Source organism: Scyliorhinus canicula, chromosome 7 (genome assembly GCF_902713615.1).
Source record: "Scyliorhinus canicula chromosome 7, sScyCan1.1, whole genome shotgun sequence".
Lineage (NCBI taxonomy): Eukaryota > Metazoa > Chordata > Chondrichthyes > Carcharhiniformes > Scyliorhinidae > Scyliorhinus > Scyliorhinus canicula.
The window spans coordinates 113,274,314-113,293,069 of NC_052152.1; the positions used below are offsets into that span (position 1 = coordinate 113,274,314).

An 18,756-nucleotide genomic window follows, 5' to 3' on the forward strand; every position below is an offset into this window, starting at 1 on the left:
CTCCTGGCGCTGCTATGGTAACGCCTTTCCAATTTGTTACAATTCCATCATAGTATTCAGGCTCCAGTTTACCCAAAGTCCAGACGGTGTTTCCATGGCTTACCTGTTACCAAGTGAGCAAAGGTAATAAGCACATCGCAACCAACATCTCAGTGCATATACAACATTAAACAGCAGAAGTTAAGATTCCAGTTGGATCACTAAATTTCTATTTACGATGAAGAGTGACTCTCACAGTTACAATGCCCGATAGTGATGGGGGAAAACAGCAGATTTAACTTTAATATAATGATAGAAACCGCTTACTGGGGCCTTTTGATATTGCGTTGATTAATTCTTCTGCTCACATCAGTGAGGAAGTGTTTATTGTCTGAATTGGGCCTAAATTGAACATTATGCCATTTTATCAGCCTAAGATAAGAGCTATTTTGTGGGGTAGAGGTCAGTGCCTGATCTGCATAGGCATTTAAACCACTGAGAAACTGGTCAAGGTTTTCACTTTGGACAGCACTGTGCAGAGGCCCCATTTTAACCCCAGATTGTCAAATTAGCTTGGAATAGTTAGAGTAGCTGACCACCAACAGACAATAAGTACATTTTGAAGTGTAGTTACTGTTGTAATGTTGGAAAGGTGGTAGCCAATTTGTGCACAGGAAGCTCCCACAAACAGCAATGTGGCCAGATAATTTGTTTTTGTGATGCTGATAGAGGGATAAAAGTGCCATGGGATGGCCATGTGAGGTGGCAGATGGTACCTCAGTTTAGTTCCTCTTCCAAAAGGCAACACTGAAAGGATGGAACTCTCTCAGTGCCAGTGTAGATCAGTGTGCTCTGGCCCTTTGCTCTGACTCAGAGCCAAGGCTGCTCCAACTGAACGTGCAGTACCTTAGAGCTGGAGAGAGTTGGCGTGTTTTTTCCGGTTTTAAGTGATAACTGCAGGTTGGTCTATCATCTTGCTGTTACTCTCCTCACGTAGACTTAAGCAGCGTGGAACTGGTAAGGTCCAGATAGGCAAATTGCATCAAGGCAGTGGATTGGTGTCCAAGGTTTGCCTGAATTATTGCAATGCAGCCCAAGACTAATTTAATTTTGCCCTCAGGCTGATCCATCCCCAGTGCTGTTGCTGTACATTGTCAGAATTATGCCAGGCATGCAGTTCTGATTCTGTGGGGGTCACCCAGCTCCACAGCCAGTCTCCTGGTTCCCCCCCCAACCTCGGCAGCAAATGGTCGCGCCTTTGCGTGTCCAACCTCCTTTCTCTCTCATTAGCCCTGGCGCCTGTTTCCCGATTTTTAGAAGCCCAAGTGAACCTCCCCGTCAGGAATTCCCCCTGGTGGAGCCGGAAGATTGCGGAAGTACCGGGGAATACTGAGTCAGGCCCGCTAAGATATGTAAACTGCATTAACTATATGTGCGTTCCGGAACACGTTGTCAGCGCTATCGAGGCATCGGAGAATTAAGATGTGGCGTGAACCCGGCGTCCGCTACAATTTCGGTGTTGGGACAAATTTTCCGCCCAATCGTGTATTGTGATTCCGGCATCGGCTGTTGGAGAATCCCACCCGCTATCTTTCTCACCGCTCAAGAATTTTGGCACTCTTGCAATTCTGGCCTCTTGAATGTCACGAGTTTCATCGCTCCACCAACTGAGCTGTGGCTGGGACTTCTGGGGCGAAATTCTCCGACCCCACGCAGGGTCGGAGAATCGGCCGGCGGCGGCGTTATTCCCGCTCCCACCGGGTTTTAATTCTCCGAGCGGCCAAAAACCAGCGTTGTGCAAATCCCGCCGGCAGCCTCTGAGAACAGCTGGCGCCAGGCGGGATTTCATTTAATTTTTACTGTCAACAAATCTCCGACGTGGCCACGGGTCACGTCGGCGAAAATCACGGTAGGTTTCTAACTGGCGTCAACCATTGATGATGGTTGACGCCGTTCAGTTACCAATATCGATTGCGGGGGGGAGGAGGAGAGTACCGGCGTTTGTGTGGGGGGTGGTGGGGAGAGAGTACCGCCGTTTGTGGGGTGGTGGTGGGGGGGGAGAGAGAGTACCGGCGTTTGTGGGGTGGTGGTGGGGAGAGAGTACCGGCGTTTGTGGGGTGGTGGTGGGGAGAGAGTACCGGCGTTTGTGGGGTGGTGGGGGGGGGGGAGAGAGAGTACCGCCGTTTTTGGGGGGGGAGGGGGGAGAAAGAGTCCCGCCGTTTGTGGGGGGGGGGGAGAGAGTCCCGGCGTTTGTGGGGGGGGGGGGAGAGAGTCCCGGCGTTTGTGGGGGGGGGGGGGGAAGAGAGAGTCCCGGCGTTTGTGTGGGGGGGGGGGGAGAGAGAGAGTCCCGGCGTTTGTGTGGGGGGATGGGGCGGAGAGAGAGTTCCGGCGTTTGTGTGTGGGGGGGGGAGAGAGTCCCGGCGTTTGTGTGGGGGGTGGTGGTGGGGAAAGAGTACCGGCGTTTGTGGGGTGGTGGTGGGGAGAGAGTACTGACGTTTGTGGGGTGGTGGTGGGGGGGGGGTAGGGGTGGGGGGATGGTGGTGGGGGGGTAGGGGTGGGGGTGGGGGGTAGGGGTGGGGGGGGTAGGGGTGGGGGGGTAGGGGTGGGGGGGGTAGGGGTGGGGGGGGGTAGGGGGTGTGGGGGGTAGGGGTGGGTGGGGGGGTAGGGGGTTGGGGTAGGGGGCAGCGGCGTGCAGAGGGGGGGGCGACGGTGCGTTGGATGGGGGCATCAGCAGATCTTCCTCAAGGCTCCCCTTCCTCCCAGCTGCCTTGTCTTTGTTTGAGAGAGAGAGGGAGATTGTGGGGACAGACAGGGAGAGAGAGACAGGGAGAGGGAGTCCCGTCCGTTCTCTGGCTGAGAGCAGGGCTTTGGTGAGTATATTGCAATCTGCCTAAACCCAGGAATATTGCCTGGTTAGAATGCAGAGGGAAATGCTGGGATCCCGGGGTGGGAGATTTGTCTGGATTTGTCTATTTCAGCTTCATCCTCTGCGATTTCAGGTCAGTTTCACAACAACAGGAAAAACGCGCGGAGAGAGAGGGAAAAACTTTTGGCAAAGTTTCTGGGTTCTGCCTTTATAGTTCACAGCGCAGAAAGGGTTCTGCGCTGTGAATTATCAAGGCACCTTTTCTAATCCTGGGGAGAAACAACCTTTTGAAGAGTCTGAGGAAATAAGCAGGAATTTGGATTAATTCTGCCTCCCCACCCCCTGGCCTCTTTCTCCTCCTTTCTCCACCCCTACCCCCCCACCCCCCCACCCCCCCCCCCCCCCCACCACCACCCCTACCCCCACTCACCCCCCCAACCCAAACGCCGAGACTCTCTCTCTCCCTCCCCCCCCCAAACGCCGGGACTATCTCTCTCTCCCCCCCCCACAAAGTCCGGGACTCTCTCTCTCTCCCCCCCCCAAACGCCGGGACTCTCTATCTCTCCCCCCCCCACAAACGGCGGGACTCTCTCTCTCCCCCCCCCCCACAAACCGGGACTCTCCTCCCCCCCCCAAAACCCAGGGACTCTGTCTCTCTCTCCCCCCCCCCCCCACAAACGCCGGGGCTCTCTCTCCTCTCCCCTCCCCCCCCCCCACAAACTGCCGGGACTCTCTCTCTCTCCCCCCCCCCCCCCACAAACGCCGGGACTCTCTCTCTCTTCCCCCCCCCCCCAACAAACGCCGGGACTCTCTCTCTCTCCCCCCCCCCCACAAACGCCGGGACTCTCTCTCCCACCCCCCCCCCCCCCCCACAAACGCCGGGACTCTCTCTCTCTCTCTCTCTCTCTCTCCCCCCCCCCCCAAAACGCCGGGACTCTCTCTCTCCCCCAAACGCCGGGACTCGCCACTTCCGCAGCGGGTGAAACTGACGCGTATCGCGTCAGTCCGCTGCTGGCCCTTTCGGGAACGGAGATTAACGGCTTAAAAGAAGGCCCCGACGCCGGAGTCATCCGCACCGCTTTTGCCCGCCGGAAATGGGCGTCACGTCGGTCCGCGGAGAATTTCGCCCCAGGTCTGGATTTCCCAGCCTGAACCCCCCTTTCCTCCTGTCAGAGATTCTCAGTACACCTCCCTCCCTCAGCAAAGCTTTTGGACACATCTCCTTTGTGGCTCAGTGTCAAATTATGGTTAATAACCCTCTTGTGAAGTACGTTGGGATGCTTCATTACATTTAATGGCATTATGGGAGTACCAGCTGCTGCTGTCCATGCACATCTATTACCACCAGGAGTGTCTGAATAACCACCCAGATTGGGAACACTGGGATGATGAAGTCAGCGGAAAATTAGCCGGGGTGTATAATCTGTTAGTGCTCGTTTTCCACAGCCAGTGAAGTTGAAAATGACCTCCACTGGGCTTAAACATTTTCCTCTTCATTAAATATTACGAGCCCATTGCTTGATACTTTTCACACCAGTAGTTCTCAAATGTAAATATGAAAGTTTCACCTTTGCGAGGTAGAAGGTTTTTGGGTTAAATCCTGCCCTTGCGCTCAACCGTCGGATGTTCTCCATAACCACAGCTTTTGGGTCTCTGCGTTTTCTGCTACTGAAGAGGTTTAAGGAATTGAGGCCTGGTAAGTAGGATATACCACCTGTTCTGGTAGTGAAACCATGAAGAAATAAATCTGTTGAATTAAAACAAGCTTTAGAAGCAAGATAACACTTATAAAAAAACTTTAAAAAATAAATTTAGAGTACCCAATTATTTTTTTTCCCAATTAAGGGGCAATTTAGCTTGGCCAATTCACCTACCCTGCACATCTTTGGGTTTTGGGTGTGAAGCCCATGCTGACACGGGTAGAATGTGAAAACTCCACACAAGACAGTGACCTGGGGCTGGGATCAAACCTGGGTCCTCGGCACCATCGGCAGCAGTGCTAGCCACTATGCCACCGTGCCGCCCACACCTTTTTAAAAACTTAACATACTGGGGAACTTGTGTGCGACCTTGTCCTCTGGTAAGTTATTGTTGCCTCCTGTCTGAGATAAGGGGCTATGAAGGCCTAAATCTCAGCACATGCAATTTCTGTCTCCATGCTCATGTCTGAGATATGCATCAGGATGTGAGCTAGTGGCTGCGAGTGTGATACGAGTAATGGTTATGTGTCTTTGTAATTAACTGTCTTCTTTATGTTCTTCCACTGCTTGGTCAGGTTGCATCTCTTGAGTATCTGAAAGGAGAAAGGCACAAGCTGTGGTGTGGGAAGGGAAAAATGTAGCCAACACATGCTGGACACCATCTGCATCTTGTAAATCAGGAGAGCGTGTGGGTTGAGGAGGATGTGAGAAGGGGCATTAGGCTTGAGGATACTGTCATTTTGGATGGTTTCATCCCGCTGTTGGACAAAGCCTCAGTGATGAGCATCCCAATAACGGCGTGCACAGTTTTCTCCATTGGGGTCAGGACATGCGGCAGTGCTTGTATTTAACTGCCCTGCAAGAGAGAGAGAACTGTGAGTGCCATGCACTCTGTTCGGTTGATGTGGCTGTCATGGTTGAATAGCTGGCAGTGTATGCAACCTATGAGATGTGACTGTGAGGCTTGCAACAGTACTAATTGAGCGAGGTGAAGCATATGAATGTTAGGTATCCCCAAGTCCTGATTGATAGAGGTTTTTAATGGGTGTGTGATAGTGGTGAGGTAATTTGAGCAGTGTTTGGGTTGAATGGCACGGTAGCATGGTGGTTAGCACTGTTGCTTCACAGTGCCAGGTCCCAGGTTCGATTCCCGGCTTGGGTCACTGTCTGTGCAGAGTCTGCACGTTCTCCCTGTGCTGCGTGGGTTTCCTCCGGGTGCTCCGGTTTCCTTCCTTTCCTTCCGAAAGATGTGCTGTTAGGTAATCTGGACATTCTGAATTCTCCCTTTGTGTACCCGAACAAGCGCTGGAATTGGGCAACAAGAGGCTTTTCACAGTAACTTCACTGCAATGGCAATAAAGATTATTATAAGATATATTCATTTACCTTGACAACCATGCAACATCATTAAACTGGGTTCAGGTCTCACTGGCATTGACCTCTATTGTTAACTTGTCCTTTCCCCTTTTGACCATGGGTTTGATGAGCCTTATTCACCTCTGTAGACACAGGACATCTCTCTCCTTTCCACCATTTTCATCCAGACCTCAAGTGCAGTGTCAGAAAGCCTTGGGGCCCACTCCCACAAATTCCAGTACCTGACCCATCGACACCGCTTGCTCAGAAGAGTAGGTTAAACTGAAGCTGGGGGGAGGATTCGGATGCAACATTGGCGGATATTGTCCTTTGGTTGATTTTAACTACTCAATAGGCCTGATCTTATACCGACACAACCACAGAGTCCCTTGCTTGTTCTAACCTCCAAAGGACAATGTGACTTATGGAAAGAGAAACAGTGGTCTCATTGCATTCCTTTTCAAAGCTGGTCCATCACCCGTGGCCTTCTACATGGGGAGTCAAGAGCAACCCTTTCTGGGAAGAGTTGTGACCAGGAGGCAAAGGTGGTGAGAGGGAGAATACCTGAAGCAAGTGGCAGACACTTTCTGCCTCAGTTGGGATTGTGCTCATTTAGTGGACCAGTTGTCAGGGGAATATTTTACCACTGGTGGGGTCGGGTGTCACGAGCTTGAGGACAGTATTCCCAAATTTTCTTCTGAGAAGGTTGATGGTGCTTCTGCACTGGAGATCTCAATGCCAGAGTCTATATAATGTTAAATGTCACCCCACTCTGAGGTGTCACGTTATTTTGTTTACAGTGGACGGGCATTAGAATATGGAAACAACTTGATGATTAGGCTGGACAATAGCAACAGAAACAATGAATAAACAACTACAGACTTTAGCAGAAATTGAAACCATCACACTAAATAGTCAAGAGGCTGGACAAGGGTACAAGTTGTGGGTTGACAGAGGCAGTAGCAGTGTGTGATTTATTACACAGGAAAACAGATAGTCATGTGTGTTGTAAAGATAACATCTACAGGATGACAAGCTGTTTCCCTGGAGATAGAATTATGTAGAAATCACATGATCTAAGATACAAATAGGCCATTTGGCCCAGTCAGTCCATGTGATGAGAACAAATGATTTTATAATGGAAACTAAGCAGTATCTGCACATCTAGGTCCATTTACCTCCCACTCTCTAATTTAATTTAAGCTGAACACTGCATTTGAACTTGAAACTCCAGTGGGCGAGGGGGTGTGGTGTAGGGGGGGGCATTAACTCTTGCCAGTTGGTGAGAATGAAGTTGGTAATACTCCATTTCCACAGGCTTGGGATTTTGCTGACTTGATGGTAGATGAGGCACCGACTGGATCCAAACTTCATGAATTAATGAAGCAGAATTGGGGTTCCATGATCTCAATGAGAACCTGGTTGCATTTCAACTACAGAATAAGTGGGAAAGCTACCAAGACCTTTTCAAGTAAAACCACCTCAAAGGCTGCCAAGGGTACAACGAGAGCCTCCGATATCAGTTTAAGAACGTCCCTTTGATGGGTTAGGAATAGGAGCGGCCAGTGAGTTAAAATATCCTAGGCTTCAAAGTTCTGCCTTTAAATGTTTTGCACTCACCCTTTCAGCTGCACAAAGCCCTTTGGGGGTTAATACATAACCCTTGCCATATTCCCCCCCACCCCTGTGACAGGACTGTAAAATTCCTGCATAGTGTTTGTCATGTATAAAAGAACAAAGAAAATTACAGCACAGGAACAGGCCCTTCGGCCCTTCCAGCCTGCACCGATCCAGATCCTTTATCTAAACCTGTTGCCTATTTTCCAAGGACCTACTTCCCTCTGTTCCCCGCCCGTTCATATATCTGTCCAGATGCATCTTAAATGACGTTATCGTGCCCGCCTCTACCACCTCCGCTGGCAAAGCGTTCCAGGTACCCACCACCCTCTGCATAAAAAACTTTCCACGCACATCTCCCTTAAACTTTCCCCCTCTCACCTTGAAATCGTGACCCCTTGTAATTGACATCCCCACTCTTGGAAAAAGCGTGTTGCTATCCACCATGTCCATACCTCTCATAATTTTGTAGACCTTAATCAGGTCCCCCCTCAACCTCCGTCTTTCCAACGAAAAAAATCCTAATCTACTCAACCTTTCTTCATAGCTAGCACCATCCATACCAGGCAACATCCTGGTGAACCTCCTCTGCACGCTCTCTAAAGCATCCACATCCTTCTGGTAATGTGGTGACCAGAACTGTGCGCAGTATTCCAAATGTAGCCTAACCAAAGTCCAATACAACTGTAACATGACCTGCCGACTCTTGTACTCAATATCCTGTCCAATGAAGGAAAGCATGCTGTATGCCTTCTTGGCCACTCTATCGACCTGCGTTGCCACCTTCAGGGTACAATGGACCTGAATTCCCAGATCTCTGTACATCAATTTTCCCCAGGTCTCTTCCATTGACCGTATAGTCCGCTCTTGAATTGGATCTTCCAAAATGCATCAACTCGCATTTGCATGGATTGAACTCCATCTGCCATTTCTCTGCCCAACTCTCCAATCTATCTATATTTTGCTGTATTCTCTGACAGTCCTCCTCGCTATCTGCAACTCCACCAATCTTAGTATCATCTGCAAACTTGCTAATCAGACCAACTATACCTTCATCCAGATCATTTATGTATATCACAAACAACAGTGGTCCGAGCACGGATCCCTGTGGAACACCACTAATGATCTTACTCCATTTTGTGACACTCCCTTCCACCACTACTCTCTGTCTCCTGTTACCCAGCCAGTTCTTTATCCATCGAGCTAGTACACCCTGAACCCCATGCAACTTCACTTTTTCCATCAACCTGCCATGGGAAACTTTATCAAACGCCTTACTGAAGTCCATGTATATATGACATCTACAGCCATTCCCTCATCAATTAACTTTGTCACTTCCTCAAAGAATTCTACTAGGTTTGTAAGACATGACCTTCCCTGCACAAAACCATGCTGCCTATCACTGATAAGTCTATTTTCTTCCAAATGTAATAGATCCTATCCCTCAGTATCTTCTCCAACAGTTTGCCTACCACTGACGTCAAGCTCACAGGTCTATAATTCCCTGGATTATCCCTGCTACCCTTCTTAAAAAAAGGGACAACATCAGCAATTCTCCAGTCCTCTGGGACCTCACCCGTGCTCAAGGGTGCTGCAAAGATATCTGTTAAGGCCCCAGCTATTTCGTCCCTCGCTTCCCTCGGTAACCTGAGATAGATCCCATCCGGACCTTGGGACTTGTCCACCTTAATGCCTTTTAGAATACCCAAACTTTCCCCCTTCCTTATGCCGACTTGACCTAGAGTATTCAAACATCCATCCCTAACCTCAACATCCGTCATGTCCCTCTCCTTGGTGAATACCGATGCAAAGTACTCATTAAGAATCTCACCCATTTCCTCTGACTCCACGCATAAATTCCCTCTTTTGTCTTTGAGTGGGCCAATCCTTTCTCTAGTTACCCTCTTGCTCCTTACATACGAATAAAAGTCTTTGGGATGTTCCGTAGCCCTGTTAGCCAAAGATATTTCATGACCCCTTTAAGCCCTCTTTATTGCGTGTTTGAGATTTGTCCTACTTTCCCGATATTCCTCCAAAGCTTCATCAGTTTTAAGTCGCCTAGATCTTATGTGTGCTTCCTTTTTCATTTTAGCTAGTCTCACAATTCCACCTGTCATCCATGGTTCCCTAATCTTGCCATTTCTATGCCTCATTTTCACAGGGACATGTCTGTCCTGCACTCTAATCAACCTTTCCTTAAAAGACTCCTACATTTCAAATGTGGATTTACCCTTAAACAGCTGCTCCCTATCCACATTCCCTAGCTCCTGCCGAATTTTGTTATACTTGGCCTTTCCCCAATTTAGCACTCTTCCTTTAGGACCACTCTCGTCTTTGTCCAAGAGTATTCTAAAACTTACGGAATTGTGATCGCTATTCCCAAAGTAATCACCGACTGAAACTTCAACCACCTGGCTGGGATCGTTCCCCAATACCAGGTCCAGTATGGCCCCTTCCCGAGTTGGACTATTTACATACTGCTCTAAAGAATTCTCCTGGATGCTCCTTACAAATTCTGCTCCATCTACGCCTCCAACACTACACAAGTCCCATTCAATGTTGGAGAAGTTAAAATTTCCCATCACAACCACCCTATTGCTCCTACATTTTTCTATAATCTGTCTACATATTTGTACCTCTACTTCACGCTCGCTTTTGGGAGGCCTGTAGTAAAGACCCAACAATGTTACTGCACCCTTCCTATTTCTTAGCTCTACCCATATTGCCTCAGTGCTCGAATCCTCCATAGTGCCCTCCTTAATCACAGCTGTGATATAATCTCTGAACAGTAATCCAACTCCTCCACCCCTTTTACCTCCCGCTCTATCCCTCCTGAAGCATCTACACCCTGGGATGTTTAGTTGCCAATCTTGCCCTTCCCTCAATCAAGTCTCAGTAATACCAATAACATCATATTCCCAGGTACTAATCCAAGCCCTAAGTTCATCTGCCTTACTTGCTACACTTCTCGCATTAAAACAAATGCATCTCAGACCACCTGTCCCTTTGCGTTCATCATATCTTCCCTGTCTACTCTTCCCCTTAGTCGCAATGAGTTTATTATCTAGTACCTTACTGGCTTTAGTTGGTGCCTCTTTACTGACCTCTAACTTCCTAATGTGGTTCCCATCCGCCTGCCACATTATTTTAAAACCTTCCCAACAGTGTTAGCAAAAGCACATCCTTGGACATTGGTTCCAGTCCTGCCCAGGTGTAGACCATCCGATTTGCAATGGTCCCACCGCCCCCAGAACCGGTTCCAATGTCCCAAAAAACTGAACCCCTCCATCCTGCACCATCTCTCAAACCACGTATTCATTCTGACTATTCTTGAATTTCTACTCGGTCTGTCTCGTGGCACTGGTAGCAATCCTGAGATTAATACCTTTGAGGTCTGACTTTTTAAACTTATCACCTAACTCCCTGAATTCTGATTGTAGGATCGTATCCCATTTTTTACCTATATCGTAGGTGCCTATATGCACCACGACAACTGGCTGTTCACCCTCCCCCTCAATTATGTCCTGCAGCCAATCTGAGACATCCCTGACCCGTGCACCCGGGAGGCAACATAGTATTCGGGAGTCTCGTTTTAGACCACAGAAACGCCTGTCTACTCCCCTTACGATTGACTCCCCTATAACTATAGCCCTGCCAGTCTTTTTCCCGCACTTCTGTGCAGCAGGGCCTGCCACGGTGCCATGAACCTGGCTACTACAGTAGTCCCCCTTTATAACGCGGGTGTTGGGGTCCAAGACAGCCACCCGCGTTGCATCCGAGCCGCGGATATCCACGATGGGGGTTTTAAATTTATTTAAAAATCTATGCATGCGCTTCCCATTGTGAGTCTACGGGGGGCAGGGGGAGAGGTCAGACCCCCGTAGACTCACAATGGGAAGCGCATGAATAGATTTTTAAATAAATTTAAAACCCCATCGTGGATCTAATTAAAACAACCCACAGAAACTTACCAGGAACTTACAAGGTCTTGCTGTCTGCACCCCATCTGCCGCACGCGCTTGCACCCTGCGCTGCATGTCAGTTTCAAAGGCAAGGCTGGGATTCAGTTTTAGGTGTCAGGGCTGTCAACTTGGTGGTTTGGGAACAAGTGGCAGGGGGGTGTCGCATCTCTCCTCGGTCCCAAACCCCTGCAGTTCAGGCCTTTCTCCACACCGCCACCCCCACCCCCTCCCCCCCCACCCCCTCCCCCCCACCCCCACCCTACCTCAACCACTATGGAGGTACCAGCTGTAGCTCTGCACTATCCACTTCCGGAAGCTGTGTGAGCTGCTCCTCTCTCACTGAATCTCAGTGAGAGAGGAGCAGCCGGCAGTGTCAATTTCAGCCGGCAGTGTCAATTTCAGCGGCCGGCTCACTTTGATCCGGAGAGGGAAGCTGACAGTTGGGGTCCATAAGCCCCCCCGCCGTATATCGCGAACCGCGGTATTGCGGAGCGCGGTATAACGGGGGACTACTGTACTGCCTTCCCCTGGTGAGTCATCTCCCCCAACAGTATCCAAAACGGTTAACCTGTTTTGGAGGGAGATGACCGCAGGGGACACCTGCACTGCCTTCCTGCTCTTTCTCTGCCTTTTGGTCACCCATTCCCTGTCTCCCTCACTAATCCTAATCTGCGGTGTGACCAACTCACTGAATGTGCTATCCACGACCTCCTCAGCATCGCGGATGCTCCAAAGTGAGTCCATCCGCAGCTCCAGAGCCGTCATGCGGTCTAACAGGAGCTGCAGCTGGACACACTTCCCACACATGAAGGAGTCAGGGGATCGGCCGCATCCCTGAACTCCCACATTGAGTACGAGGAACATAACACGGGTTGGGATCTCCTGCCATTTTTACACTTTACCATAACTGATTACAAATGTAATATCAAACAATGAATAAGTGAAAGGAATAAAGATTTTACTTACCAATCACAATACTTACCAACACACAAAGGGTTAAATTTCTCCCAGCTACTGCTAATTGGAGCACTTTCCTTACCAGCCAATCAGGTCACTGCTTTGCTGTGATGTCACTCTTCAGATTTTTCCCCAGAGGCCGTGTGGCCGCTGTTTAAGCAGCTAGTTTAAATACTCACCGCTTGACTCTGTAGCTCCGCCCACTCCAACAGCTGAATTCCGTCGAAAAGACTCAAATCCGCGCAGCAGCTAGTTTAAATACTCACTGCTCGACTCTGTAGCTCCGCCCACTCCAACAGCTGAATTCCCACCGAAAAGAGTAGATGGTAGTTAGCTTGGCTGACTTTACATACACAGATTTCTGACATTTATGGAAGTTTACCTGGGATCAGCAGGGACTGGAGAACTACAATCTCTCCCATATCTCCTTTGAGCTGGGCCAAGAATGCCCAGATGTCTTTCCAGATATCACCTGTTTGTTGGCTCAAGAGAACATGTTCTTTCATGGCAGGAACTGGCAACTGTAGCTTAACTTCCTCTTCATTCTCTATCACAAGCGTCTTGAATGTGAATTTATAAATTGCAGTAAAAAGCTGCTCAATGTAGAGCTCCAGTGTGGCTCTCCTCTCTGTGGACACAATCACCTTAATGATGCTGAGACTCTGTTCATCAATCTTCCGCTTGACAGTGTACAAGATACCAGCAAAACTGGATTGTACCAACACCTCAAGATTTCCTTTTGGCATCTCAACATGGTCTGACAATTGATACAAATAACTCTGGATGTCATTATTCACATTGTCTGTATTTCTCTGGCTGTACATCATGAAGACATACGGACACTCGACCAGATCGCACGTGCTCATTTGGTCCACAGCACCGCAAAGCCATTTCTGAATGGATTCATAGTGAACATCTGAAAAGTCAACCAGGACCACTTCTACCGTCATAATTCCGTAATTAAAGGAATAAACCTGAGCAGAGGGAAAGTAATTTTAACTTAGATTACTTGAGTGCTTTTTAAAAATAAAATAACATTTTAAATGCAGCAGTCATTTTCAGAGATGTAAAAAATTAACTTACAAGTCTTTTTGCGACTATAGAATAGTGTTAAATTCCCTTTCATCTGAATGATTAATTTAAACAGATTCTGAAATTTAAATACCATCTTGCAATTTCAATGACCGTGAATAGATTCTGAGGGGATTTGATAGGGTGATGATGAGAGGATGTTTATCCTTATGGGAGAGACTAGAAATAGTCTCATAGCACACAGTATAAAAATAAGGGGCGGGATTCTCCAATAATGGTGCTATGTCCTCACTCCAGCGTCAAAATGCGGGCGTTTCATTTTTGACTTTCCTGAAGAAAGTCCAGAGTGATTCACGAAGGGAGCTAGCAGGGTCCCGGACTACTCCTCGTAGCTCTGGCTGCTGATACGGGGTCCTGCACTACCGGTCAGGAATCAGCGCATGAGCACAACAGTAGCCTCTGGCGGCCGCCCCGTGCGACATGGTGGACTCCGCCGCCCTGTGCGACATGGTGGACTCACACCGTGGAAATATAGTCCCCCCCCCGTGAGATTGCGCACGCCTGTGGATCGGTAGCCCCCGATTGCTAGCTTGGCCGTCCGTGGGCCCCCGCCCCCCCCGGTGAAGGACCCCCCCCCCCCCACCCCCCCCACCACCAGGGCAGCCGCGGATTGACTCTGCAGCCGCCACTGGCCATTCCCGACAGGCAAAACGTGGTTAGAACCGCACCATCGGGAACTCGGCTAGTTTCCGTCTGAGAATCGCTGCGGGGGCCACTATCAATTGCCCCCTACCCATGGCGCATAGATCGTGCGCACGCGATTCAGACCGGAGAATCGTGGGAGCAGCGTCAAGCCAGATCTCGGCGTCAATGCCCATTCACCGCCCCCGCGCCGATCATGATTTTGCCACGGAGGCTCGGAGAATCCCGTCCAAGGAGTTTCCCCATTTAAAACGGAAATGAAGATCATTTATTTTTGGAGGGTCGTTGGTCTGTGGAATTCTCTTCCCAGAGAAAAATAAGCGATTGCTTATTTTTAAGGCTGAGTTCGATAGAATGTTGACTGAAGAGGGAGTCAAATATTTTAAGGGGTGGATAGGAAGATAGAGTTGAGGTCACAATCAGATCAACCATCATCTTATCACATGGCTGAGCAGTCTCAAGGCCAAATGGCCTACTCCTGTTTGTATGTGTGATATGCTTGATTCATTGGCTGCATTCAATTTACAATTTCCAGCAATGGTGTACATAAATAAAAAGGGTTTGCTCTATTCGTTACACAGATTGTTACTGGCCACATCCTAGACCATGCAAGTTAATGCAGGCTACCTTTGGAATTTCAACAATTTATGACCCTGCGCCAGCCTAACATCAATAAGCTCCACCAAGGTGTGGAGGTTTCCTGGGCAGTTAGATGAAATAGGCTACATCCTGTAGCAACTAAACTAACTCTTCCTCTTGACACTCTCTGCGGCACGGCAGAGAGGATTGTTTGAATGAACAGCAGAGCAGGGACCATGAGCCGATTGAAGCGGCCTCTATGGTGTGTGCCTTCCATTTTGCCAGAATTTATAAGTATATTAACGTAAGCATGATCTTTCCCTGCATACCTTAACCAAATTAAACTTCCTAGATCCAAAGTATTGACTTCAGCAATCAGAACGCTTGTTCCTTAAAAAAATGTAACACACCTTGCATCCATCAGCACTGCATCACAAGACTTGATATTCTTACGAATTATTCTGATGAGTGTGAGGTGAAAAGCTTCGGCAGCTTATCTCTTTTTTCAGCAATACTCAGTTCTCTTCTACCAAGTGTCCAAAACCTAATTTTATATATATTCAAAGTATCTAATAGAATATGAATAATTTGAAGTTATCAGACACTGGCCTATTACAACCCCTTATACTTACGAGGAGCAATCGACATACTGTCGTTCGAACAGAGTTGAGAGGTAACATACATGACAGCGGTGTTGAGCTTTATTTTCACTTACAAAGTTCCGGGGAGGTTGATCTAAGGCTAGCGTTTTCCTCTTGCGCTCACCGCATCTGTACAGTTCACATTTCAAACTTCCCTTGCAGTGAAATGTAGTTATGTCCTTGTTGGGTTCCCGGCACGCAGCCCCTACCTATATAAAAAGCGTAGTAAAAAAAAAAAGTGCTCTCCAGCATTCCCTGTAACTGACATACATCCAGCTTTCGTTCTCAGCGTTGTCAGGAGGAGCGGAAGCCCATTTCCAATTAATCAACATTAAATAGCTGAGGTAGAAAGAGGTCAGAAGAAATAGATGATTGGCAGCAAAGTTCTCCAATGCGTCAATCTGCGTGAGCGTGACAGCCGCCCACATCCGCCTTGTTGCGATGAGTAAGTTCAGTGTGGTTTACTACAGAGCTGGGACTGAATGTGCGGAAAAGCTTTTTGCACGAGTACGGCGGAAGCAGAAGATGTAAAAATATAAGAGGCTGGAAGCACTCTGGTGGTTCTTGATTTATGCAAGTTTGAAAAATGTTTTTCTTCTGTCTTTACAATATGATTCGCAGGTGCCTGAGACTCCAACCGCCTACTTTAAACTCTCCACTTAGCTGTATTACGTCGATCTGGTCAGGTGCTTGTAAAGTGTAGTCAGCAGCAAACAGTTTTCTGCTTCGCCAGACTGCTACAGTTACAACGTACCTGAAACTTTGCAGGTCCACAGCATCCCCCCCCCCCCCCCATATCCGCTTCGGAACCCCCATGGAAGTCCCAACGCAAGGACATTTGCAGGAATTGTCTGGCAAGTTACAATTTCCGATGGACAATTAATTCTACTGCATCCAGAACCGGGACATTTGGCCAATTCTGATTCATTTACCTGAATACAAATGTGAGATAGAAAAATTGTCCAACTCCTGGGTAACTATACAACTGAACCCTCCCACCTCACCACTCCTCCCCCCTTCACCAATCCTTCTGACTCTTCACCCCCCCCCCCCCCCAGGGTTGCACAGTAGTAGTGGTTATCACTGCTGCCTCACTGTGTCAGGGTCTCGGGTTCAATGTCAGCCTTGGATAGCTGTGTGGAGTTTGCACGTCCTCCCCGTGTCTGCATGGGTTTCCTCCGGGTGCTCTGGTTTTCTTCCACAGTCCAAAAATGTGCAGGTAGGTGGATTGGCCATACTAAATAGCTCCTTAAGGCAGCTACTTTTAAGATGGTCAAACATTAACATAGCTGCACTCTACAAATTTCAAAGCCATTTTATTTGAGCCAGAATGTTTAGAAGAACCCATCAGAGAACACCACCTTGGAGGGATGTGAATGGCTCATCATCTCAACTATTCCAGAGATTAACTATTCACAAAACATCCAGACAATCGCCTGGACATTCAACTAGGTGTGGAACAAGCCATTAGATACAATCACTTTGAACAATGGACCCTGGCTAAGAAGGGAATTCTTCCAGTCTTAACCTAATCATGTCTAAACCTGGAATCAATTTGCTATGAGTCTCTTGAAGTCCGCTGCATAATGAATGCAAGAGATGGACTGTCTGCCAGACTGAGAGGTATGTAAACATATGTTTCAAGTACCTGGATTGGGCCCAAGGTGGGGGCCATATTCTGCATCCCACGGTGCAATAGCAAAGATCAGCACAGTGGAGTGTGGTTATCCATGTATCAGTCATAGCAGATAGTCAAGTCAGTCAGGGATCAGTGCTGTGCTCCATGGTTTGTCCTATGGATTAGTGATGGGACAATGAATTAAGTAGGATTTTCCAGGGATGAGTGTTAGCAGATATCTTGAGTGCACTTCCATTGGGTAGGAGGTACAAAAGTCTGAGAACATGCACTAACAGATTCAAAAATATCTTCTCGCCACTGTTACCAGACTGCTGAATGACCCTCTTTTGGACTGAATTGATCTCTCCACACATCTTCTCTACTGAGTAGCACTACACTCCGTGTGCTTCATCCGATGCCTGTGTCCATGTATTTAAATTGTGCATTTATGTTTGTCCTATATTTTTTCATGTATGGAACGATCTGTCTGGACTGTACGCAGAACAATACTTGTCACTGTACCTTGGGACATGTGACAATAAATCAGATCCAAACCAGGTAGCAATCCAATTCACTGATACAGCTTGCTGTCTATTCCTGTCATATCATTTACCTTAAGGCTAATAACACTTGCCAGGCAAGACATGGCAATGGAGACTTGTGATACGTTTATGAGGCTTAACAACTATAATAAAATGGACACATTAAACATCCAAGTGATTTTCCTTGTACAACTACAAACCCCTATCTTCCTTTCTCTACTGCTCCCAAGTGATGCTATCCCTGTAGTTTCAGCAGAGCTGGAGGCAGGTGCTTCCTTCCTCTGCTCTGACTGCTCAGATGCTGTTGGTGAACAGTCGCTGGGTTTTGGAGCCTGTGAGGGTCCCACCCAACATTGTCCCACCGTCATCTGTGCAGGAGTAGGCTCGGTTATCAGGGCAGGAGACAACACGTGGGGCTCTGTCTGAGTGAGGGGTGAGAGGGTAAGGGGGGAGGAATTTAAAAAAAAACATTTTCATGGGATATGGGCATCGCTGGCTGAGCCAGCATTTATTGCCCATCCCTGGGGGTATTTTAAGAGTCAACCACATTGCTGTGGGTCTAAAGTCACATGTAGGCCAGACCAGGTAAGGATGACAGATTTCCTTCCCGAAAGGACATTAGTAAACCAGATGGGGTTTTACCACAATCGGCAATGGTTTCATGGTCTTCATTGGACTTCCAGTGTTTTATTGAATTCAAATGTCACCATCTGTCATGGTGGGATTTGAATCCAGGGTCCCCTAGAGCATTATACTGAATCTCTGGATTCTAGTGACAATACCACCATGCCGCTGCTTCCTGATGCGACCATCAATTCACTCGAAGACACGTGTCGAAGTAAATGGTTTTAATCAACTTACAACTTTGCCTGCCTGCGACCGGTACAATACTGAAGGCGGTCCCGCAGGTCAGCTGCTCTTATACTTCCTCTAAAGGGCGGAGCCCGTACATGATCCAACATCTCGCCCTGTGGGTGAAGCCACACACTGGCCCATAGATGGAGCCCACAGGGTTAATGGCATGGTATAATGCAACACAGTATACTGGTGAATTAACAGTATTTATGCATTCACCACATTCATTAAAAAATTAAGTCCGGCGGGGGGTGACGGGTTCACAAATTCAGTTGGTCTGGCGCCTGGATTGTACGTTGTGACTGCCGAAGCACTGGTGTTGCAGCCGTTTTGGGTGGCTGTGGAAGTGG

At 48.3% G+C, this 18,756-nt stretch overlaps 1 protein-coding gene across 1 annotated transcript in view; it reads right to left on the reverse strand.

The window, feature by feature from the left end:
• The window catches only part of LOC119969286 (purine nucleoside phosphorylase LACC1-like), a 190,105-nt gene that overhangs the window by 13,773 nt on the left and 157,576 nt on the right, over nt 1-18,756 (reverse strand). The window contains exons 5-6 of the mRNA XM_038802703.1: nt 12,820-13,411; nt 4,414-4,592 (exon numbers count right to left, since the gene is read on the reverse strand). Of these exons, the coding sequence (XP_038658631.1) occupies nt 4,414-4,592; nt 12,820-13,411 (771 nt within the window). The remainder of the gene's footprint in view (nt 1-4,413; nt 4,593-12,819; nt 13,412-18,756) is intronic.